Source organism: Mauremys mutica, chromosome 10 (genome assembly GCF_020497125.1).
Source record: "Mauremys mutica isolate MM-2020 ecotype Southern chromosome 10, ASM2049712v1, whole genome shotgun sequence".
Classification (NCBI taxonomy): Eukaryota; Metazoa; Chordata; order Testudines; family Geoemydidae; genus Mauremys; species Mauremys mutica.
The window spans coordinates 2,847,689-2,868,514 of record NC_059081.1 but is presented as its reverse complement, the minus strand read 5'-3'; the positions used below and the strand labels follow the sequence as shown (position 1 = coordinate 2,868,514).

The window sequence follows — 20,826 nt, the reverse complement described above, 5'->3', positions numbered from 1 at the left end:
CTGTCCCCGTAGCAGGGCACAGCCGGGCTGAGCCATCACCACCAATCTGCTTGGCCGTGTCATTGCCAATGCCTAGGGCTGCTGAAACTGGGGCAAACTGAATGTCTGTCTCCTGGGCCTCTCCTCCTTCTGCCGACTCTATCTGGTAATTAGAGAGACAAGGTGGGGAATGTCTTTTTCAGCGTAGACAGGGAGAATGGAGACGCCCGGTGTCGGTCGCAGGTCTCCACGTGCTGTCCCGGCTCTGTCGTGTGGGGGTCGCTAGCCCTGCGGGGAGGTGGGCTCGGGCGGAGAGGAAAACCAGCCCCACCCTGCTGCTAACTTAAGGGATCCCCTGGCTTAGCTCAGCTTGGGGGAGTCGCCCTGGAGCCTGGACTCAACCAGGCGCCCCCTGGGGGCGAGTCGCAGAACCGCAGGCTGCCTGGGATGGCTTTTCCATAGGGCCCATGGGTGCCGCGTCGGAACGCCTGCCGAGCGCCGCCCCCCAGCCCACGGGATCGCACTGCCGGGGAGCCAGCCCCGGGTCTTGGCTCCCATTTGCACGCGGAGGGTGAAGGGGGAAATCATTGAATGGCTTTTAAACCTCCCCCCCCAACCCTTTGTGTGCAGCATGTATGACACCACAGCTGTCCTGATCGCCATGGTGATCACTGCCAAAGTGGCCATAATTGTCACCATCTTCTGCTTCCAGACCAAGGTAAGGCCCAATGGGCTCCCTGCCCGTCCAGGGGAGTCAGGGGATTTCCCCTCCTGAGGGCCCCCCGGCATAGGCTGGGACAGGGTACGAGGCAGATGCCGCCTCATCCAGAGTGGGGTGCTGGAGCAGAGAGCCCCTTCCCCTAAGGGGTCCACGCTGCCTGCACCCAGCTCTGGGACTGACAGAGCAGGAACCGAACCTGGATCTCTTGCCGCAGCCCAGAAAGAGCTGGGTCAGCACATTGGGGTGTCCCTCCAGCCGGGTGGCCATTCCCAGCGCAGCTCCCACGGGCTGCATCCCAGCTGGGCAGCACATTGCCCTGCGTGCTGCTGACCCTCGCTACTCAGGCTGCCGCACAGCATCCGTCCCGTGCCACCCACCCTCAGAGAAGAGCCGATGCAGCCGATCTGCGCTGACATGGGGAGCAGACGTGCCTCAGGCTGCTCCAAGTTGTGGCGCCTCCTGCAGGGGAAGCCCAGTGTGGCACAGGGAAGATAAAAAAATCTATGGTGTGGGGGTTTTTTTAATTAAAAAAACCCACAATTTTTAAAATGTTAAATTAAATACAGGTTTATTAATAAACCTGTATTTAAAATTAAATTTGAAATTGGCAATTTAAGACCTAAACTTATTCTAATCAATTAAAACCATTTAAATTACATGCAAAAAAGTAATATTAAGCAGCCCCTGTTTCCTGCGAAGTTTTAAAGAACATCACACCACTGAGCTGGTAGAAGTCACTGGCTAAGCACCTGGAACTAGTTTGTTGAAGGGCTAACCCAGCTTTTGACAGCAGTAGCCTCCTGCAGGTGTGGACAGATCATTTTCTCCATTTCAGTTTATTCAACTAGTTTGGTTCATTCAAAGTTAAGAAACCAATTGGGGACAGTGAAAAAGCAGGAAAGGTCATTTTCCTCTTCTAATCTCTGAATGAAAACCAGGTATGAGAGGATGAGATCTACTAGTTCTAAAATCTTGAAGAACACCGTGACTAGAAACACTCAGTTCAGTTCACTAACTACAGACAGTACTTCCTTTGTTTAATAAATCAGTTAGTTTTGAATGCAAAACATGTTCTGATCAACTTTTTTTTTAATGTATCCAGCACCTTTAAGGTAGTTTTATTTAATGACAAAAAAATCGCTGCTTTTCTATATTTTTATTGTTTGAATTTCCGTCCAAACAGAGCTTGACGCAAATCACAATGTAATCATCATCTGGTAAAAAGTTAAGCTATGTAACTGCTTAAATAGATGCGTATAGATCTAGTGTCTCCTCCTGGTTAGCAAAGAGAAGCACCAAATTTACTGTAAAGGTTCTATTTAGTTGCAAGTCTACCTGTTTTAATGGTTGCCAAGCAATGAGCAACTGTCTTTAGGACAGTAACGACAACGTACAAATGCGAATCACAATTACAGTCAATGATTTATATCAAGGTTTCCTGCTTGTTGATTTAAATCATGGTTAAAATCGGTGATGGACATTGCTTTGATTTAAGTCAGTCCATCCTGGTGCAGCGGGATGGCTGTGTTCCACTGTGCTCTGTGGGTCTCATGGTAACTTATCTCCCTCCCGCTGGCAGGTGGATTTCACATCGTGTACCGGGCTGTTCTGTGTGCTGGGGATCGTTGTTGTTCTGACATCGATAGTCACTGCCATCGTCCTGTACTACAAATATGTGAGTAGTGGCTGCTCCTTGTAACACGGGGACTTGGGGAGACCTATTCAGGGGCAGACTAGGACGTGATACCAAAGCTGCCCTCTGCAGGCCCCATCCATATCTGCAGAACTTAAGCACAATGTTTCCAGCATGGCACATGTGACCTGCCTGAGTATGCAGAGAGCCTGAAGCAATAGCCCTGACACATGGGTGACCTGTCTCATTTACACAGGGGAGATGTTAATTCTGAAACCTAATGATGGCAAATTGGAATGTCATCAGCAGGGAGATTTCATCCCTGATCACCTCAGGGTCTGGGCAGGGGGTGAATGAAGTTACCAAAACTTTGTCTCTCAAACGGATCCCACTTCAGCATCTTACCCAAAAGCAAGTCTCTGGCCCTGAGCCAACTGCACTCAGCAACAGCTCGTGCCCAGCCAGGGGGTTTGGCGGGTGTTGTGTTGACAGCGGGAGTATTGCCTGGGAGACCTGGTCCACCTTAAAAGGCAGCTGTGGTGCAGACATGGTATTTGGGAGGGGTGGGTGGCTAAAATCAGATCATTGTTCTTCACTCCACCCTGCAGCTGTACCTCCTTGAGCTCAAACAAGAGAGACATGCCTAGGAACTTGCTACCTTTCACGGGCTGAGTAGGATTACGCCTGGTTGATGCTTGGATGGGACACTTCTCAGAAAACCCGGGCTGCATCTGACTGAAGTGTGGGTTTCTCGGTAGAGGGTGCTTTCCCCTCTGCGTTGCTGTTGACCCTCGAGCTCCCGAGTTGTGCAAGGGGGCGCTGTGTTGCTGGAGTTGCTCCTTCAGATGATATCCAAACCCAAGAGTCCTGATATCCTATAATCTTTAAAGAAAATAAATCCCCTGATATGTTTAGGTGGGACGTTAGCCAACAGCTGTCATGCTCCTCTCCAGAGCTGGCTGCATTTTGGGGGCGGGCAAAGGAATCTCTGGGGAATATGCTCTGGGTTCTGGATAGTTTTTTCTCCAGCCCCGGACTGGTGGGTCGCCTTGCTCGTCTGCACCCTGCAGCCGCCTCTGGCCTCCGAACACCTGCTCGGAGCAACGTGATTCATTCCTCCCCTCTTTCTGCAGATTCAGTGGGTGCACATGGTGTTTGCAGCCGTGGTTGCGATCGCCTTCACCCTGGTGAGTAACGTCGCTCGCCCTGTCCCGACTGAGCTGGGAGCCTCCGATGTGGGCCGCTGCGTCGGACGCATTCCTGGGGCGGGTGGGGGGAGGATGGAGGCAGCTCCTGGCTCAGGCATGTGGGGCTGAGGATCTGTAGTGGCGTGGCTGATGCATTGCCCTGTCTCTGGTCTCCCCAGTTCCTAGCCTACGACACCCAGCTGCTGGTAGGGAACAAGCAGTTCGGCCTCAGCCCCGAGGAGTACGTCTTCGGCGCCCTGGAGATCTACGTGGACATCGTCTACATCTTCTTGTTCCTGCTGCGGTTCCTGGGCTGGAAATAGAGCCTCCAGCCGGGCTCCTGGCTGGCACAGCCCGGGGCCGAGGAGCACTCTGGGAACCCCTCGCTTCCTTCCTGCTTCTGCTCCTTTCTCCCTCCTTGCCCTGGCGTGTGTCTCCCGGCCGACGGCCTCTGGTTTCCCCACTTCCCCGGGGAGCCACAGTCTGCGCCTAGAGGGGTCGCGGGCGAGACTGCCCTGGAGAAGCCCAATAACGAGGCTTTGCCCCGCAGTGCAGCCAGAGTTGGCAGATCTCTGTCTGCCCCGTTAATGGCTCCGCTGCCCTCTGTGCTCGCACGCGGCCTCCGTCTGTCTTCGCTCCCCGCTGTGCCCCGGGGTGTGTCAATGCCCTGAGTTCACCCTCATAACGGCCCTTGGAACTTGGTGCCAGGCGAGGCACCTGCCCCCAGACACGGCCCCTCTGCCAGCACGAGCTGCTCAGACGGGGGGGCACCTCAGATTGCCCAGAAATAGCTGAGAGAGGGCAGTTCTGGACATCACGCTCCACATGATGAGTGGTGAGACACATCCTCCACCCTGAGGAGAAGTGAATTCACTTCTCTTGTAGCAAGCAGGCAGGTCGAGGCTTCTGTCTATCACCTTAACGTAAGCCCGACCTATCCCGCGCTGTGCCTGGCGAGCAGCGTTACTCCGAAATAACGTGCTGGATGGTTTGAGTTACCTGGAGCTGCCTGAGGTCAGGCTTGAGACGTGTCACCCCAGCTGCTGTTTGGACCCCGGTGAGATGCCACGGGGGCGGGGGGCAGCGCCTTCATCACATCCAAACCCACTCAGGGGAGAGCAGAAAGACAGGGGCTCGGTCCTCGCTCCGATCCAAACCCCGGTGTGCAAGTTCCTTCAGTCGTGCAGAGCGCCCTCCAGTGGCGAGGAGCGGGGGGCTGCGATTACTGCACGGATCTGATTTTTAAAGGGGGGGGGGGTTTATACATGTCTTAGACATCAGTGTTTTCCCAGCACAGTTTTTACCCTGTGTCTGAGAGTGGTTTTTTTACAGTACAGCAAAAATCTTCAGGGTTAACAATCCTGCTTTGGTCTCGAGTTTGTTAGTGCCTTAAACTAGCCCCGTGCTAAGTGGTTTTTTAAATCTCCTTCGCTACAGCCTGTGAAGTGTACACAGGAGCGACCCAGGCTGGCTCTTGCCAGGTTTGTGTTCTTTCTAATTCAATGTCTTTTATCCTTGGTTAAGCAAAGGGCTTTTTACCGCACGGCTTTGTTGTGTATTTGACTAGTCCGGACAGCCAAAGGGCCTTGCAATAACATTGTTTGACAAGGGGGGAGGCGAATTGCAAAGCAGCGTGCTGTGTACATTGCTCATGCTCTCCACTAAGAGATCCGCTTATTGCAGGTGGAAAAAGAACTGGGGCCGCAGGCAGCATTGTAAGTCACCACCCCTAATTCTAGAGGCTGGAACAGGTGCTGTAAGTGGGGGCGTCTCTCCCCACTTCCACCTAGAGGATGGGGCGGAAACACTGCGTTGGAGCCCTCTGGCTCCCCCGGGGCAGTGCTGGTGAAGGGGGCAGGGGGCAGCAGCTGAGCCCAGAGCCGGTTCCCAGCTCCTCATGGGAAGAGCAGGCTCAGAGCAGGGCGGCTGGATCAGAATCCCCAGGCGAACGCCCTAAAGGGCAGGGTGTAGGGAGAGGAACTGGGGGTGCAGCCAGCGTTAACCCTTTGTGCTCCTTCCACGACGCTAGCGGCTTGGGCCAGCCTTGTTCACTCAGGGCCTTAAATCCCGATGTTCCCGGCAGATGATTTGGGGTCAGCCCAGTGCATGGCAGGGAGTTGCCCCTTTCACGGGCAGCCCTCGGGGAGGGAGAACAGCCTGTCCTGGATGCCGGCCTTGGAGGCAGAGCTGCTGGTGAGCAGAGCCCAGCTGTGTCCTGGCTGAGGGTGGGGGCGTTAGCCAGCTGGGGTTAGCTTTGCTAGGCAAAGGGCTGTCGGGTGCACTGCAGAGGTTAGTGGATCGGCTCAATGCCCCCCCTTGAGGACAGACCTAGAGACCCCTTCCTTGGGAGCGCTCGGCAAACCGCCAGCCGGGTTCGGAGTGGTCCCCAGTCCATGCAGCAGGGGCGTGAGGGGATGGCTGTTTAGCATACGCTGTATTATATTCTAACGCTGCAGCAAGTGGGAGCCGCGCAGTCGGCTCCCGGCACCAGAGAACAGCTTGCACTCAATAAAGCGACACTTTAATTTTTCAAGCGTCCAGGGTCTTTTTATTCTTATTCATTAATGACAGTGACCATGATGCAGGGGAAAGAGGTGGGCATGACCCCCTGGGACCTGAATCCTCCTGGCACAACCAGAGACGATAGGGGCAGCGCAAGCAAAGCCCTCTTCATTCCCCCCGTCCCATCTCTGCCCTGCAGAAGCCATCTCTAGGTGGGAGTTCAGTCCTTGTGGCACGCACCATCCCCAGCCGAGGCTGACAACATGAGGCCCAGCTGCAGTGATGTGGATGTGGGGTAGGATGTAGACAGCTGCCAACTAGCAAAAGGACTAAAACCCATGATTTCATGCAGCCACATTCGGGCACTGTGGATCTGGACTTTATTTTAACCCAGATCGCCAACCCGCTGTGCTATCCGAGCCGGATTCCCTGTGCCGGAGCCTCACCCACCTAACCCAGCGTCCCCTGCAGGGCTACGCTGGGCACTCTGACCATCTCCCACCACACAACTTTCAGGGATGGTAACCGGATCCATCGTCTTCACGGACTCAGTGAGGAAGTGCTCTGGGCCGGATCTCCATACAGCCATGCTGATTGGTCAAGGGGAGAGGCGGAGCTACCGTGGGAAACCCAACAATGGCACATGCATGAAGGGTTGGACTAAGGGTGTGTCACCCAGTGGTGATTGGTCCCGGCGTGGTGCTAAGTGGGGTGCGGGCGGTTTGATGCCGTAATATACTTAATTTAGGTTTGTCCAAAGCATTTCTTCCAGAGACGCATCCCGTTCTGAGCTGAAGACTCCAAGAAATGGGGAATCCACCAGTTCCTATGGGAGTTTGTTCCAATCACCCTCAGTGTTAAAAAGTTGTGCCGCCTTTCTAATCTGAATTTGTCTGGCTTTAACATCAAACCATTGTTCTTGTTCCACCTTTTCTCTGCTAGATTGAAGAGCCCTTTAGTAACCAGTATTTTCTCCCCATGATACGGATCCACCACAGTTAGGCTTGGCAGAATTCAATTTCTAGTTTTTTTTATCAGTTGGACATCAGACCAATATTTATTTGTAGACTTGTTTTTTTTAGATTTTTATCAGTTTAAATGTTGGAAACTGGGGGCATGAGACAACTATTTAATGATGGCAAATGTTGAAATTCGAAAAGTTAAAGCTTTATAAACCATTGAAACACAAATTGTCAACATCACCTGTCAAAATATACAAAGTAAATATTCTTAAATCATCAAATCATACCTGTTTCTACTAGTCACTCACTAGGCCTGTGGTTCTCAACCAGGGGTACACGTACCCCTGGGGGTGCACAGGGGTCTTCCAGGCAATACATCAACTCTTCTAGAGATTTGCCTAGTTTTACAACAGGCTACATAAAAACCACTCGTGAAGTCCGTACAAATGAAAATCTCACACAATGACTTGTTTATACTGCTCTAGATACTATACACTGAAATGTAAGTACAATACTTATATTCCAATCGATGTATTTTATAATTGTGTGGTAAAAATGAGAGTCGGCCATTGTTCAGTGATAAAAGGGTCACCGCACACTGTATTTTTATGTCTGATTTTGTAAGCAAGTCATTTTTAGTGAGGTGAAACTTGGGGTACGCAAGACAAATCAGAGTCCTAAAAGGGGGCCAGTCGTCTGGAAAGGCTCAGCGTCACTGCGCTCGTCCATTTGTAACAAACCTGATTCAAAAGTCCCAAGTAGGCAAAGTAAGAAAAATGCTATCTGTTCATTTCGATTATTGTGTCAGTCTGGTGAAACTGACGTTTACCAAGGTATAAGGATAAAAATATAACCCTCCCCAGCCTGCCTGTAATCAACCCACCCTTTGGTCATCTTCGTGTTAAACGAAACCCATTCAGCTCTGGAAGTATAAGTGTAAGGCATTTTTTCCAACCACTGAACCATTTTGGGGGGGTTCTTTTCTACCCTTTACACTGTACTGCTCTGACAGGTTCTCAAGCCCCCTCCCGCACGCAGACAGTTAGGGACATACCCAGCTGCAGCTACACACACATGCTGAGATCAGCTCTGCATTGGAAGGCTCAGCTAAGAACGGCCCAGTTACTCACGTGCACACACCCCTTTGAAGGGTAAACCCAAAATTATACCGTCTTGTGCTGCGCAGGGAACTGTACAGCGTAAGCTCATGCAATGCACCCCTCCCTCAATGCGGAGAGGAATTTACTTTGTCTTTAATATACGCAGCTTTCTCCCCCCAGGTCTGACTCCTGCCCACGCTGGTTTTAGAGAAAGCAAAAATAAATGTATTAACTGCAAACGATAGATGTTAAGTGATTATAAGGGACAGCAAACAGACCAAAGCAGATGACCTAGCAAATAAAACAAAAACACAATCTGAGCCTAAGATACTAAAGACATTGAATATGAGTAGCAAATTCTCACCCTAATTGTTGGTTTAGGCAGTTTGCAGAGGTTCTTGAGGACAAGCTGCACTTGCTTGCAGCTTAAAACCCCAGATAGTCCTTTCATAGGCTAGAAACCCCTCTACCCTGGCCCCAGCCCTTCCCCCACACCCCGTTCAGTCCTTGTTTCCAGGCGTCTCCTTTGGGTGGGGAGTCAGTGAAGAACCATGATGATGTCACTTCCCTGCTTTAAATAGCTTTTGCATAGGGCAGGAATCCTTTGTCTCCAACTTTAGTTCCCACGCCTTTCAGTGGAAAAACACGGGGATTCTATGCTGCCTCCGTAGCGCCGTAGCAGCCATGAGACAGAGTCTGTTTGTAATGTCCCCAGGAAGGCTCCCCAGTGGGAGATTAGCATCCTCTAAAACTGATTGTTTTCCCTAATGGCCCTTCCCAGCCAGCCATCTGGACTGATTGCATCCCGCCTAGTGGGCGTTCCCCGGGTGTAAACACATTTGTAATAGATGCATAGACAATGTTCCTAACTTCAGATGCCAAAATGATACATCCATACAAATAGGATAATCATATTCACTAACTCATTACCTTTTCAATGATATCTCACGTGCCTTATCTTGCACAAAATACCTCATAGTTATGCCATAAAAACATAATCACATTACCGTGAAGAATACGGGGCATAATGCCACAGTGGACACCAGAAACGTACACAATATTCCAGTACCTGTTTCGCCAGCATTGCATGTAGATCCTCCACAATCACCTCTCTGATCCTATTCGCTACTCTAAGGATCACATTAGCTCTTTATGCCACAGCGTCGCACCGGAGCTTATGTTCAGCTGATTGGCCACCACTACCCAAAAGTCCTTTTCAGAGTCACTGCTTTGCAGGGTAGAGTCCCCCCACTCTGGCCTGTATTCCTTGTTCCTAGGTGTATAATTATGCCTTTGTCTGTACTAAAACTCTTGTTGTTTGCCAAGTGATCCAGATCGCTCAGTAGGACTGCGCTGGCCTCATCTTTACTTATCAGTCTTTCGTTATCTGCAGATTTTATATTTACTTCCAGATCATTGATGGAAATTATGAGCCCCTCAGAACCCCTCGAGAAACGCCCCCATTCAGGGATGATCCCCTCCCCCATTGACAACTACTTTTTTAAATCTGTCACTCAACCTGTTCTTAATCTGTTTAACATGCTTGCTTGATATTGTATGGTGCTAATTTTTTAATCAGAATGTCCTGAGGTATTAAGTCAAATGCCAAGCAAAAGTCTAAGTTTAGTAGACCGATCTATACATTATAATTTATATCTTTAGCAACCAAATTTATAACCTCATCAAAAATGAAATCAGGTTTGTTTGACAAGCCCTATTTTCTCTATAACAATCTTGGCTGCCATTAATTATATTATTTCTCCCTCTGATGGAGCATCCACCCCACACTGGCCTGTGAAGGGTTAATAGAGCCCTAGGATTGCTGCGCAAAAAGCAGCCAATAGGAGGCGGGGCTGCTAGGAGCAGCCAATCAGAACCTTGTAGGCCCATATAAGAAGAGGTGCAGGGGAGAGCAGCAGAGTTAGTAGCTCCCTGGAAATCAAGGAGGGAGGCCTGCCTGCTTTGCAGGTGGAGGGAAGCTAGCACCCTGGACAGAGCAGTGCTGGGCAGGAATAGCGGGGTGAGAGGGAGCTCTTGGCTGGCTGCTAGGATGGGCATGCTGAGGCCCTGAGGTAAGGGTTAAGAAGGTGCTGGGGCAGCAAGGAAGTGGTCCAGGGAAAGGTACTGAGAGGTTGAAGGGGATGCAGCACATGGCTGCCATCTACAGGGTCCCTGGGCCAAGACCCAGAGTAGTGGATGGGCCCAGATCCTCGCCTTTCCCCTGCACTCACCACTGAGGAAGTGGTTGGACTGCAGTACTGGCCCCTGGAAAAGGCGAGCACAGACTGTGGCATGGACAGGGAACTGTGTCATGAAGAGGATGCCGCAGTCCTAGGAGTGATGTGGGTCCCAGAGCAGAAGTGGTGGCAGGCAAGAAACCACCAGGCTACCTCTCTGATACAACACCAGGAGTGGGTGTGCTGACCTATAGAGCTGATCCCCCAAGAAGACCAGCAGGAGGTGCTGGTGTGGTGAGTGGGAGCCCTGTCACACTCCCATATCAGCTTTTCCATTATTTTGCCCAGAATTGATATCAGGCTAATGAGCCTATAATTACTTGGGTCATCCTGCTTGCCCTTTTTTAATATTGGCACTACATTAGCACTCATTCTAGTCCTCTGGAATTTCCCTGGAATTCCAAGATTTATTAAAAATTAACATCAATGGGCCAGAGTTCTCCTCAGCCAGCTCTTTTAGGACTCTTGGGTGCAAGTTACCTGAGCCTGCTCAATTAAAAATGCTTATCCCTAGCAGAGGCTGTCTAACATCCTCTTTAATCACAAAAGGACTGTAAAATACTTTACCCTCCTCCTGATACCAGCACATCGTCCTGCTTCTTTCCAAATACAGAGAAAAAATATGTATTAAACACTTCTGCCTTTTCTGCATCACTAGTAATGGTTTTACCATCTCCATCGAGTAATGGGCCTGTGCCATTGCTATAATGTCTTTTGTTCACACTTTAAAAAAACTCCCTTTGATTGTCCTCAGCCCTGCCAGCCATGGATTTTTCCCTGATGTTTTGAGCTTCCCGTAGACATTTTCTCCTGTCAGCCTGAGAGCCCAGGTAGCCTAGGAAGACCCATGTGTCTATACTCTGAATGGAGGTGACGTCCTGCCACGGGGGTTGGAGAAGGAGGCTTGTCCAGTGGAAAGGACAGGGGGTATGTCCCAAGCTGGCTGGCCGGCCCTTGGAGGCAAGCTGGGTTCAACCTTACCCGTGACTTGGCTTAGCTGTCCCTCAGCCTCACTGATAAGCTGGCAACATAAGGGCTAATTAGTGATCCCAGCTGGGTGTCATGGAGTTTAATTAGATAGACAGCCCCCAGCTGCGCAGGGAGAGGGTTATGTAAGCAGAGCTGGGACCTCTGGAGAGGAAAACAAGGGGAGTCGTCCTCTGGGACTAGCTCGAGGAAGCCCGACTGAGTCCTGCAGGGCATCCCTGACCCAGGGCCTGTAGGGAGCTGGAGGATTCCCTGCTGGAGTCCCTGGCAAAGGGAAGGTCGGGGCATCCTGCAGGGGAAGACACAAGATAAGAGACACTCTGCAGGAGCTAGGAGAAGGGGCCAAGGAGCAGCGGACTTCAGAGAAGCCCAGGAGGGGCTGGCAGCCCAGCACGTGCGGTATTTGGACTCCCAGCACTCTGGGAAGGATGAGGAAAGCAGAGAAACCCAGGAGGGGTGAAGGACTTTGCTGCCCCGGAAGTGAGGGGTGAACTGTTACATAACTTGGCCAGAGGGCCAAGGCACAGAAAACTCAGAGCGGGGGTCGGGAGAAGACACCGGCTGGGATTGGTCATCGGGGCCGAGGAAGGGGGCCAACGGGGTGGGGGTGTATGTCGGGTAATGAGAAGCGAAATCCTCTGCAATGCCCTGTCCCGGCATGAGGGGGCACCCTAGAGGTGAGGGGTCCATGAATGGATTGTTCCTAATCCTATGTTATAGGGACACTGCTAGTCTGATTGGGTCCCAAAATGGACATGTCTGTCTGTCCCAGGCCCATCACCGTGGTATCTGAATCCTCCACATCCCTGGGAAAACAGCAGAGAAACGTCAGCATTTCACAGACCCGATCCGCTTCAACCCGCCGCGTAACATGTGGGTTTATTTCTCTCTACCCCATGTGGAGTCACCTAAACATTCCCGTCTCTGTGACGTCATCGTTTCCATAGTAACGAATGGGGAATGGCAGAGAGAGACTTTGCTTTTAAACAAAAGCATCAAAATGGATCAAAACCTGCGAGGAAATGGTGACGGGGCCGAATCGAAACGGGGACACCGCCTGCGCTGCTGCTGCCACACGACTGGGGCGATTGTGGGCTCATCCCTCACAGCCATAAATCTCCCCAGCTCCCTAGGCTGTGGCCTGGTCTCTGCGCTGCATAAAGGACCAGGTCCCCGGGTGAGCGGGCCCCAGCCTCACTGCCCCAGCTGGAGATCAGGGCCAGGTGATGGGGGAGAACTAGGCCTGCTGGGAGATTTAAGGGCCACCTGTGGCCACCGGGAGCTGTGTGGATGAAGAACAGCCAGGAAAGGGCCAGGGAGGAGGCCCGACCAGGCTCACGGGAGAGGCCCCGAGAAGATGTGAAGGCAGTTTGCATTCTGAGGCACCGTCCAATGGTTTAGAGTCCCAGGATTGGGGACACGTGGAGGGCAGAGGCTGGTTCTCCCTATGCCGCCACCTTTGGCACAGCAACCCCTGTCAATGCGAGGAAGAAAGGACGAGCCGCAGAGAAGGGCTCCAGCCCCGCCGAGGAAGGGCGCCCGGCAGGGCTCTGGGGTAGAAGAATGGCTTTACGTTCCCGTAAACTCCACTGGACTTGGCCGGAGGGGCTAAATTACCTTATGCCCAAATAAATCGGTTAAGTCTTTACGGTGCCACCGGACTCCTCGTTGTTTTTGTAAATCACCTTAGCTTCTGTAGCCCAGTTATTTTGCCTGTAAGTTACTCAGTGAAGGAATCTCTCTGTGTACGGCTGTAGGAAGACCTGTTACTTCTGGAATTCATCTTCCCCTGGGAACTCTGGTTTTTATACCACGTATTGATTCTTGGGGGTGGGTACAACTAGCTTCTCTTCCAGGTCCCCGGAGACGATTGCCCCTGGTGGGTCTTGCTGCTTGTATTCTCTGCTGGAAACTCTCCCAGGGAGGAGAGAACACAGATTGACCATGGGGGAGAGGAGCCTATTGTGTTTCTATGGCTTGGGCTTGTGTATTCGTTTGACTGGAGTACAGGTACTGAAGGGTATGTGCTGTTTAGGAAAGACAGAAATCAAGGCAAAGGTGGTGGAGTAGCATTGTATGTCAATGATGAGGTTAACTTTAAAGAAATAAGAAGGGATGGAATGGATAAGACAGAGTCTGTCTGGGCAAAAATCACACTGGGGAAGAAAGCTACTAGAGCCTCCCCTGGGATAGTGCTTGGGGTGTGCTACAGACCGCCGGGATCTGATCTGGATATGGATAGAGACCTCTTTAATGTTTTTAATGAAGTAAACACTAATGGGAATTGTGTGATCATGGGAGACTTTAACTTCCCAGATATAGTCTGGAGGACAAGTGCTAGTAATAATAATAGGGCTCAGATTTTTCTGGATGCGACAGCTGATGGATTCCTTCACCAAGTAGTTGAAGAACCAACAAGAGGGGATGCCATTTTAGATTTGGTTTTGGTGAGTAGTGAGGACCTCATAGAAGAAATGGTTGTAGGGGACAACCTTGGTTCGAGTGATCATGAGCTAATTCAGTTCAACTAGTTGGAAGAATAAACAAAAATAGACCTGGGACTAGGGTTTTTGATTTCAAAAGGGCTAACTTTAAAGAATTAAGGAAATTAGTTAGGGAAGTGGATTGGACTGAAGAATTTGTGGATCTAAAGGCAGAGGAGGCCTGGAATTATTTTAAATCAAAGTTGCAGAAACTATCAGAAGCCTGCATCCCAAGAAAGGGGAAAAAAATCATAGGCAGGCGTTGTAGACCAAGCTGGATGAGCAAGCATCTCAGAGAGGTGACTAAGAAAAAGCAGAAAGCCTACAAGGAGCGGAAGAGGGGAGGGATTAGCAAGGAAAGCTGCCTTATTGAGGTCAGAACATGTAGGGATAAAGTGAGAAAGGCCAAAAGCCATGTAGAGTTGGACAAAGGGAATTAAGCCAATAGTAAAAGGTTCTATAGCCAGATAAATAAAAAGAAAACAAAGAAAGAAGTGGGACCATTAAACACTGAGGATGGAATGGAGGTTAAGGATAATCTAGGCATGGCCCAATATCTAAACAAATACTTTGCCTCAGTCTTTAATGAGGAGCTTAGGGATAATGGTAGGATGACAAATGGGAATGAGGATATGGAAGTGGATATTACCACATCCGAGGTAGAAGCCAAACTCGAAAAGCTTAATGGGACTAAATCAGGGGGACCAGATAATCATCCAAGAATATTAAAGGAACTGGCACATGAAATTACAAGCCCATTAGCAAGAATTTTTAATGAATCTGTAAACTCAGGGGTTGTACCGTACGACTGGAGAATTGCTAACATAGTTCCTATCTTTAAGATTTGGGGTTGGGAAGGAATTTTCCTCCAGGGCAGATTGGCAGAGGCTCTGGGCGGTTTTCGCCTTCCTCTCCAGTGTGGGGCATGGGTCACTTGCTGGAGGATTCTTTGCACCTTGAAGTCTTTAAACCACGATTTGAGGACTTCAGTAGCTCAGACATAGGTTAGGGGTTTGATACAGGAGTGGATGGGTGAGATTCTGTGGCCTGCATTGTGCAGGAGGTCAGACTAGATGATCATAATGATCCCTTCTGACCTTAAAGTCTATGAGTCAACGAGTCTAATTTCAGTTCTGCAGTTTCACGTTGGAGTCTGTTTTTGAAGTGTTTTTGTTGAAGAATTGCCACTTTCAGGTCTGTTACTGAGTGACCAGAGAGATTGAAGTGTTCTCCTACTGGTTTTTGAATGTTATGATTCCTGATGTCAGATTTGTGTCCATTTATTCTTTTGTGTAGAGACTGTCCGGTTTGGCCAATGTACATGGCAGAGGGGCATTGCTGGCACATGATAGCATATATCACATTGGTAGATGTGCAGGTGAACGACCCCTGGATGGTGTGGCTGATGTGGTTAGGTCCTATGATGGTGTCCCTTGAATAGATATGTGGACAGAGTTGGCATCAGGGTTTGTTGCAGGGTTTGGTTCCTGGATTGGTGTTTTTGTTGTGTGGTGTGTAGTTGCTGGTGAGTTTTTTACTTCAGGTTGGGGGGCTGTCTGTAAGCAAGGACTGGCCTGTCCCCCAAGGTCTGTGAGAGTGAGGGATCGTCCTTAATGATAGGTTGTAGATCCTTGATGATGCACTGGAGAGGTTTTAGTTGGGGGCTGAAGCTTACGGCTAGTGGCGTTCTGTTACTTTCTTTATTGGGCTTGTCCTGGAGTAGGTGACTTCTCGGTACTCTCCTGGCTCTGTCAATCTGTTTCTTCACTTCAGCAGGTGGGTATTGTAGTTGTAAGAACACTTAATAGAGATCCTGTAGGTGTTTGTCTCTGTCTGAGGGATCAGAGCAAATGTGGTTGTATCTTAGAGCTTGGCTGTAGACAATGGATCGTGCGATGTGGTCTGGATGAAAGCTGGAGGCATGTAGGTAAGTATAGCGGTCAGTAGGTTTCTGGTATAGGGTGGTGTTTATGTGACCATCGCTTATTAGCACTGTAGTGTCTAGGAAGTGGACCTCTTGTGTGGACTGGTCCAAGCTGAGGTTGATGGTGGGGTGGAACTTGTTGAAATCGTGGTGGAATTCCTCATGGGCCTCCGTCCCATGGGTCCAGATGATGAAGATGTCATCAATATAGCGCAAGTAGAGTAGGGGTGTAAGGGGATGAGAGATGAGGAATTCCTCAAGGGCCTCAAGGCAAATCACATCTTTTCATGCATTTATACCTGCTCCTGTATCTTCCACTTCAGGCATCTGATGAAGTGGGTTCTAGCCCACGAAAGCTTATGCCCAAATAAATGTGTTAGTCTCTAAGGTGCCACAAGGACTCCTCATTGTTATGGCTTTGATAACTATCTCCAAGGACTGGCCCTGTTTACCACGGCAATACCCTTTTGATATGTCCTTAAGGATTGCTTACAGGTCACTTAACCTGCTGATTGTTAATCCTTTGCTGGCTCGGCGTTACACAGTGCAATTAGCCCAAGCTATAGTGTGATGTTTAAAATGGTCAAGGGACGTCCCCTAAACTGGGGGGCAGATGGTCACCCTAAGGGACAAAGAAATGAATTGAGGGATGGTCCCTTTAAAATAAAATTGGTTTCCAAGTGCGCTGTTCTGACTTTGTGGACTGTGCCCTGTTTCTAACACCTGGACATATCAGTAACCTCGCCAGTGGAGGGTGGGGCTCTGGTTAGGTGAACCATTCCAGGTAACTACATGCCTGCCTCATGTAGCTGATCGAGTAAAACTGGGAACCCTTCGTTATAACAACAACCTGCTCTGGGATGTCAGTTTTGGCGAATAAGGGGTCAAACTGGAACGGGTACAAAGAAGGGCCACTAGAATGATCCGAGGAATGGAAGGCCTGTCGTATGAAAGGAGACTTGAGGAGCTCGGTTAGTTTTCCCTAATCAAAAGAAGGATAAGAGGAGATATGATTGCACTCTTTAAATATATCAGAGGGATAAATACCAGGGAAGGAGAGGAATTATTTCAGCTCAGTGCTAATGTGGACACGAGGACAAATGGATATAAATTGTCAGTCAGGAAATTTAGGCTTGAAATTAGACGAAGGTTTCTAACTATCAGGGGAGTGCAATACTGGAACAGCCTACCGAGGGAAACAGTGGGGGCGAAGGACCTCCATGACTTTAAGATTAAGCTAGATAAGTTTATGGAGGAGATGGTATGATAGGATACCGGGCTTAGTCAATAGGTTAATTAAGTGCCACACTGGTAAATAGTACAATGGGTCAATGATATGATATTCTTAACCTTTTTCCAGAGGGTATGGCTGGAGAGTCTTGCCCGCATGCTCGGGGTTCAGCTGACCGCCATATTTGGGGTCGGGAAGGAATTTTCCTCCAGGGTAGATTGGCTGTGGCCCTGGAGGTTTTTCGCCTTCCTCCGAAGCATGGGGCAGGGGTCGCTTGCTAAAGGAGTGGGGGGATCGGCTTATGTGGCCTGCATCTTGCAGGAGGTCAGACTAGATGATCATAATGGTCCCTTCTGATCTTGAATTCTATGATTCTATGAAATTCGCGCTGTGGTTGGCACGGTTTCATAAACTCTATTTTAATGCTTTGGTTAAGGATCTGCATTCTGGTGAGGAAGCTCACGCTCTGCAACCTCAGTGTTTCTGTCTCATGAAACTTACAAGGCCAATTTAGGAGGAGCGAATTAGAGTCCTCAGTTCAAGATGATTCTATTAGAGTGACCAGGCCAGGCGCGCAAGTCCACGTTCAAAGCTAGTTGAAAATGCAAACTCCACACGCTAAGGCCCCAATCCTGTAATTAGATCCATGCAGGCAGAGCCTTGGTGCCCACAGACTCTCACTGACTTTACTAATGTGCCTAGATCAGGGTCGCCGAGAGCGGGTTCAGGCCCTGGTGAAAAACATTTTTCGGGCCCCCCAGCAAGGGCAGACCGGCTAAACAGGCCCGACAAAGCCGGGCCCCGGGCCCCTTCTGGACCACCAGGCCCCGGTAATTTGTATCGGCTTCCCCCTCCGCCCCCCCCCCCCCCCCGTCGGCCCTGGCCTAGGTGTCTGCAGGCTCCGGTCCCAGGTAAGGAAGAGGGTCCATGCATAGAGGCTGATGGAGAGGAAAGGGGAGATAGTTAGAGGGCTGGTGGCTGAGCGGCCTCTGCAGGGTGGCTACCCTGCCTGGGTTTGACGGAGGCCTCTTTCCTGGCTGCATTGGGAGTCCCAGCACTGCAAGGCAGCAGAAATGATATTGATAGCAAATAACGCCTGTTAATTAATTATGATTTGTGACAATGCTAATTCAAAAGACACGGTCTGCATTCATTAACCACTGGCCATGGTATTGCTAATTAATAACTGATGATAGCTCAGCAGGGTGCTCCAATGAAAGACAAGTCCCTGGAGGCCAGGCTGTGCGGATGGGCTTATCCAGCAGGGACAGGACAGTTATACCGGTAGGATGGGGCTTGCGGCCACTGTGGTTTGAGAAGGCCAAGGGACCCGTTATCAGCGGATCCCAGCGGGCCTATGGCCATGGCTTTTGGAAGAAGGCTGGACCAGTCGCTGACCCGGAAGGGGGAAGAGGCCAGGAAGCAGAGGAAGGTGAATGAATGTGATAATCATTTGCAATGGCAACTTGTCCCCAATCCACAATGAATTCGGAGCAGGCCGGGCTCGGCCCGGTTGTCCCTAGCTCGGCGCCCGAACGATGACAGCCAGTGCCCACACGGTGGCGCTGCAGCCCTCCCACCGCGTTGAGTGTCTCCGCGTTCTATGGGCGGGGCCGGGCGCTGGCTACATTGCATTCGAAGTGGGCGTGGTTCGAAGGCTGAGGCCGGCGGCGTTCGCTGGTCTCCCGGGTGGCGGAGGCGGGGCCGGCCCGAGGGGCGGGGCCGGCCTGGAGCATGGCGTGGTCCGGCTGCCTGTCCCGGCTCCAGGTGCTGGCGGCCGCCTTGGCCGCCTGCTGCGGGCTGGGGGCCGCCTCCCTCGCCCGGTGCCGGCCGGCGCGCCGCCTCCGCCGCTGCCTGGCCAAGGTGCTCATGGCCCTGGCCGGGCCCCTGGTGTTCCGCATCGGGTGAGTGCGGCGCGGGGGTCCCGCTGGGACCCGCCGCGGGGGGGAGCTGGGGGGCTCCATGGGGCCAGGGGCGTGGGGGGAGGAGTAGGCTGTCGATGGGGGCATGCAGGGGAGCTGGGGAGGGGCCTCCGGGGGGGTTGGGGGTTACACTGGGGCTGCAGGGAGCTGGGGGGGGGTTATGTGGGGCAGCTGGGGGGTTTGGCTGGGGCTGGGCCATGGAGGGTTTATGGGGGGGGGCTGCAGGGAAACTGGGGGTGTAGGCCGGGGCTGGAGGGAAAGTTAGTCAGGGGGATCTGGGGGGATTAGGCTGAGGCTGGGGGGTTTGGTTGGGGCTGGACTGCGCAGGGCTTCGGGGGGGGGGAGCTGGGGGAGTTAGGCTGGGCTGCGGGGGGAGTTAGGCTGGGGCTGCGGGGGTTTGGCTGGGGCTGGACTGCGCAGGGCTTGGGGGGAGCTGGGGGAGTTAGGCTGGGCTAGGGGGGAGTTAGGCTGGGCTGCGGGGATTAGGCTGAGGCTGGGGGGTTTGGTTGGGGCTGGACTGCGCAGGGCTTGGGGGGGAGCTGGGGGAGTTAGGCTGGGGCTGGACTGCGCAGGGCTTGGGGGGGAGCTGGGGGAGTTAGGCTGGGGCTGGACTGCGCAGGGGTTGGGGGGGGAGCTGGGGGAGTTAGGCTGGGGCTGGACTGCGCAGGGGTTGGGGGGGGAGCTGGGGGAGTTAGGCTGGGCTGCGGGGGGAGTTAGGCTGGGGCTGCGGGGATTAGGCTGAGGCTGGACTGTGCAGGGCTTGGGGGGGGCTGGGGGAGTTAGGCTGGGCTAGGGGGGGATGCAGGTGGGCTGTATGCATAATGGGGGTCTGTGGCAGGAGGTCTGCATGCATCCAGGAACGGTGGCTGGGTTGAGAGGGAGTCTCACTGGGGGACTCGGGGGAGGGCTGGTGGCTGGGCTGAGTGGGCTGTGCAGGGTGACGACCCTGCCTGGGTTTGAAGCAGGTCTCTTTCCTGGCTGCATCAGAGTCCCACAAGCTCCCCTTCTCTCCCCCCTGGGGTGCTCCTGGGGACCCCAAAGGGTTTGCACTGCCCTGATTGTTTGGTGCCTGAACCACTTTGGGTGGGGGGATGCTTGTGCCACCCTGTGGGGTAGGTGTCCCACAGGGGCCCCCCTGCACAGCAGCCACCGAAGGGCTTGGCCGGCTCCCAGTCCCCCTGCGATGCGCTGGGGAGCCATGTCCTTTGCTGCCCCGGGCTTGGTGCAGCACTGGGCTCACACGGACGCAGGCCCTTCTCTGGAAAGCTCCAGCTGGCTGGGTTGTGCTGTGTGTGGGGTCAAAGGGAGAAAACGCTGCTTTCAGATCCCACACACAGCCTGGCACTATCCATCCCTGCCAGGATTTGCCCACGTGACCCAGATCCCCAGACCCAGGGGTGCCACAGCTTCCCTTGGGCATCGGCTCCTTGGGACCCAGCTGACCGCTCTGACTCTGTAGCTTATTGTCTGTCAGGGAGCGTCTTCCACTCACGCTGCATCCCGAAAGCCTTCAGAGCGCTGGGTAATAGAGGGCAGGCGTCCGTTACCAGAAGCAGCGGTGCGGGGTTTGCACTACGGAGAAGAGACTGAAATCGGTCCATCGTGGAGCTGGGGGGAGAGTCGGAGTAACCGGAGAGATGCGAGGCCATGGCCCAGGTCTGTCTTGTGCTGATGCTGCAGAGAGGCAGGAAGGCGGCTGGCTCAGAGCTGTGGAGGAGAAGGCTCAGGCAGAGGGTAGAGTCCCCTCGTTGACCCCTCTCCTACAGTGTGATCTGCACGGTGAAGGATCCTAGCCCAGCCTGTGTGGCTGGGGCTGTGTGTGATGCTCTGTGTATTCGGGGCTTGAAACACTTGCTGGGTGCCTTGTAGCTAGCGGGTCACGTGGTAGCAATGAAGGAAAGGGGCATCTGCCCGCAAGGACTGGGGCAGACCCCTGGTAACAGGCCCCGCTCCCTCTG

The 20,826-nt window shown here is 52.2% G+C and overlaps 2 protein-coding genes across 7 annotated transcripts in view; both read left to right on the top strand.

Moving 5' to 3' along the window:
* Nucleotides 1–6,055, top strand: part of LOC123343392 (protein lifeguard 3-like) — a 29,683-nt gene extending 23,628 nt beyond the window's left edge. For both annotated transcript variants that reach the window (XM_044978508.1, XM_044978507.1), the window contains exons 9-12: nt 610–697; nt 2,280–2,375; nt 3,467–3,520; nt 3,700–6,055. In XM_044978508.1, the coding sequence (XP_044834443.1) occupies nt 610–697; nt 2,280–2,375; nt 3,467–3,520; nt 3,700–3,843 (382 nt within the window). In that variant the 3' untranslated portion in view covers nt 3,844–6,055. The remainder of the gene's footprint in view (nt 1–609; nt 698–2,279; nt 2,376–3,466; nt 3,521–3,699) is intronic.
* A 3,987-nt stretch (nt 6,056–10,042) lies between these two features.
* LOC123378518 (probable hydrolase PNKD) overlaps nt 10,043–20,826 on the top strand; it is a 42,461-nt gene continuing 31,677 nt past the window's right edge. For 3 of the 5 annotated variants that reach the window (XM_045032430.1, XM_045032428.1, XM_045032427.1), the window contains exon 1: nt 18,572–18,850. In XM_045032430.1, the coding sequence (XP_044888365.1) occupies nt 18,681–18,850 (170 nt within the window). In that variant the 5' untranslated portion in view covers nt 18,572–18,680. Of the gene's footprint in view, nt 10,157–18,571; nt 18,851–20,826 lie in introns of those variants that run through there. The other 2 variants (XM_045032431.1, XM_045032429.1) reach the window with 2 other exon arrangements.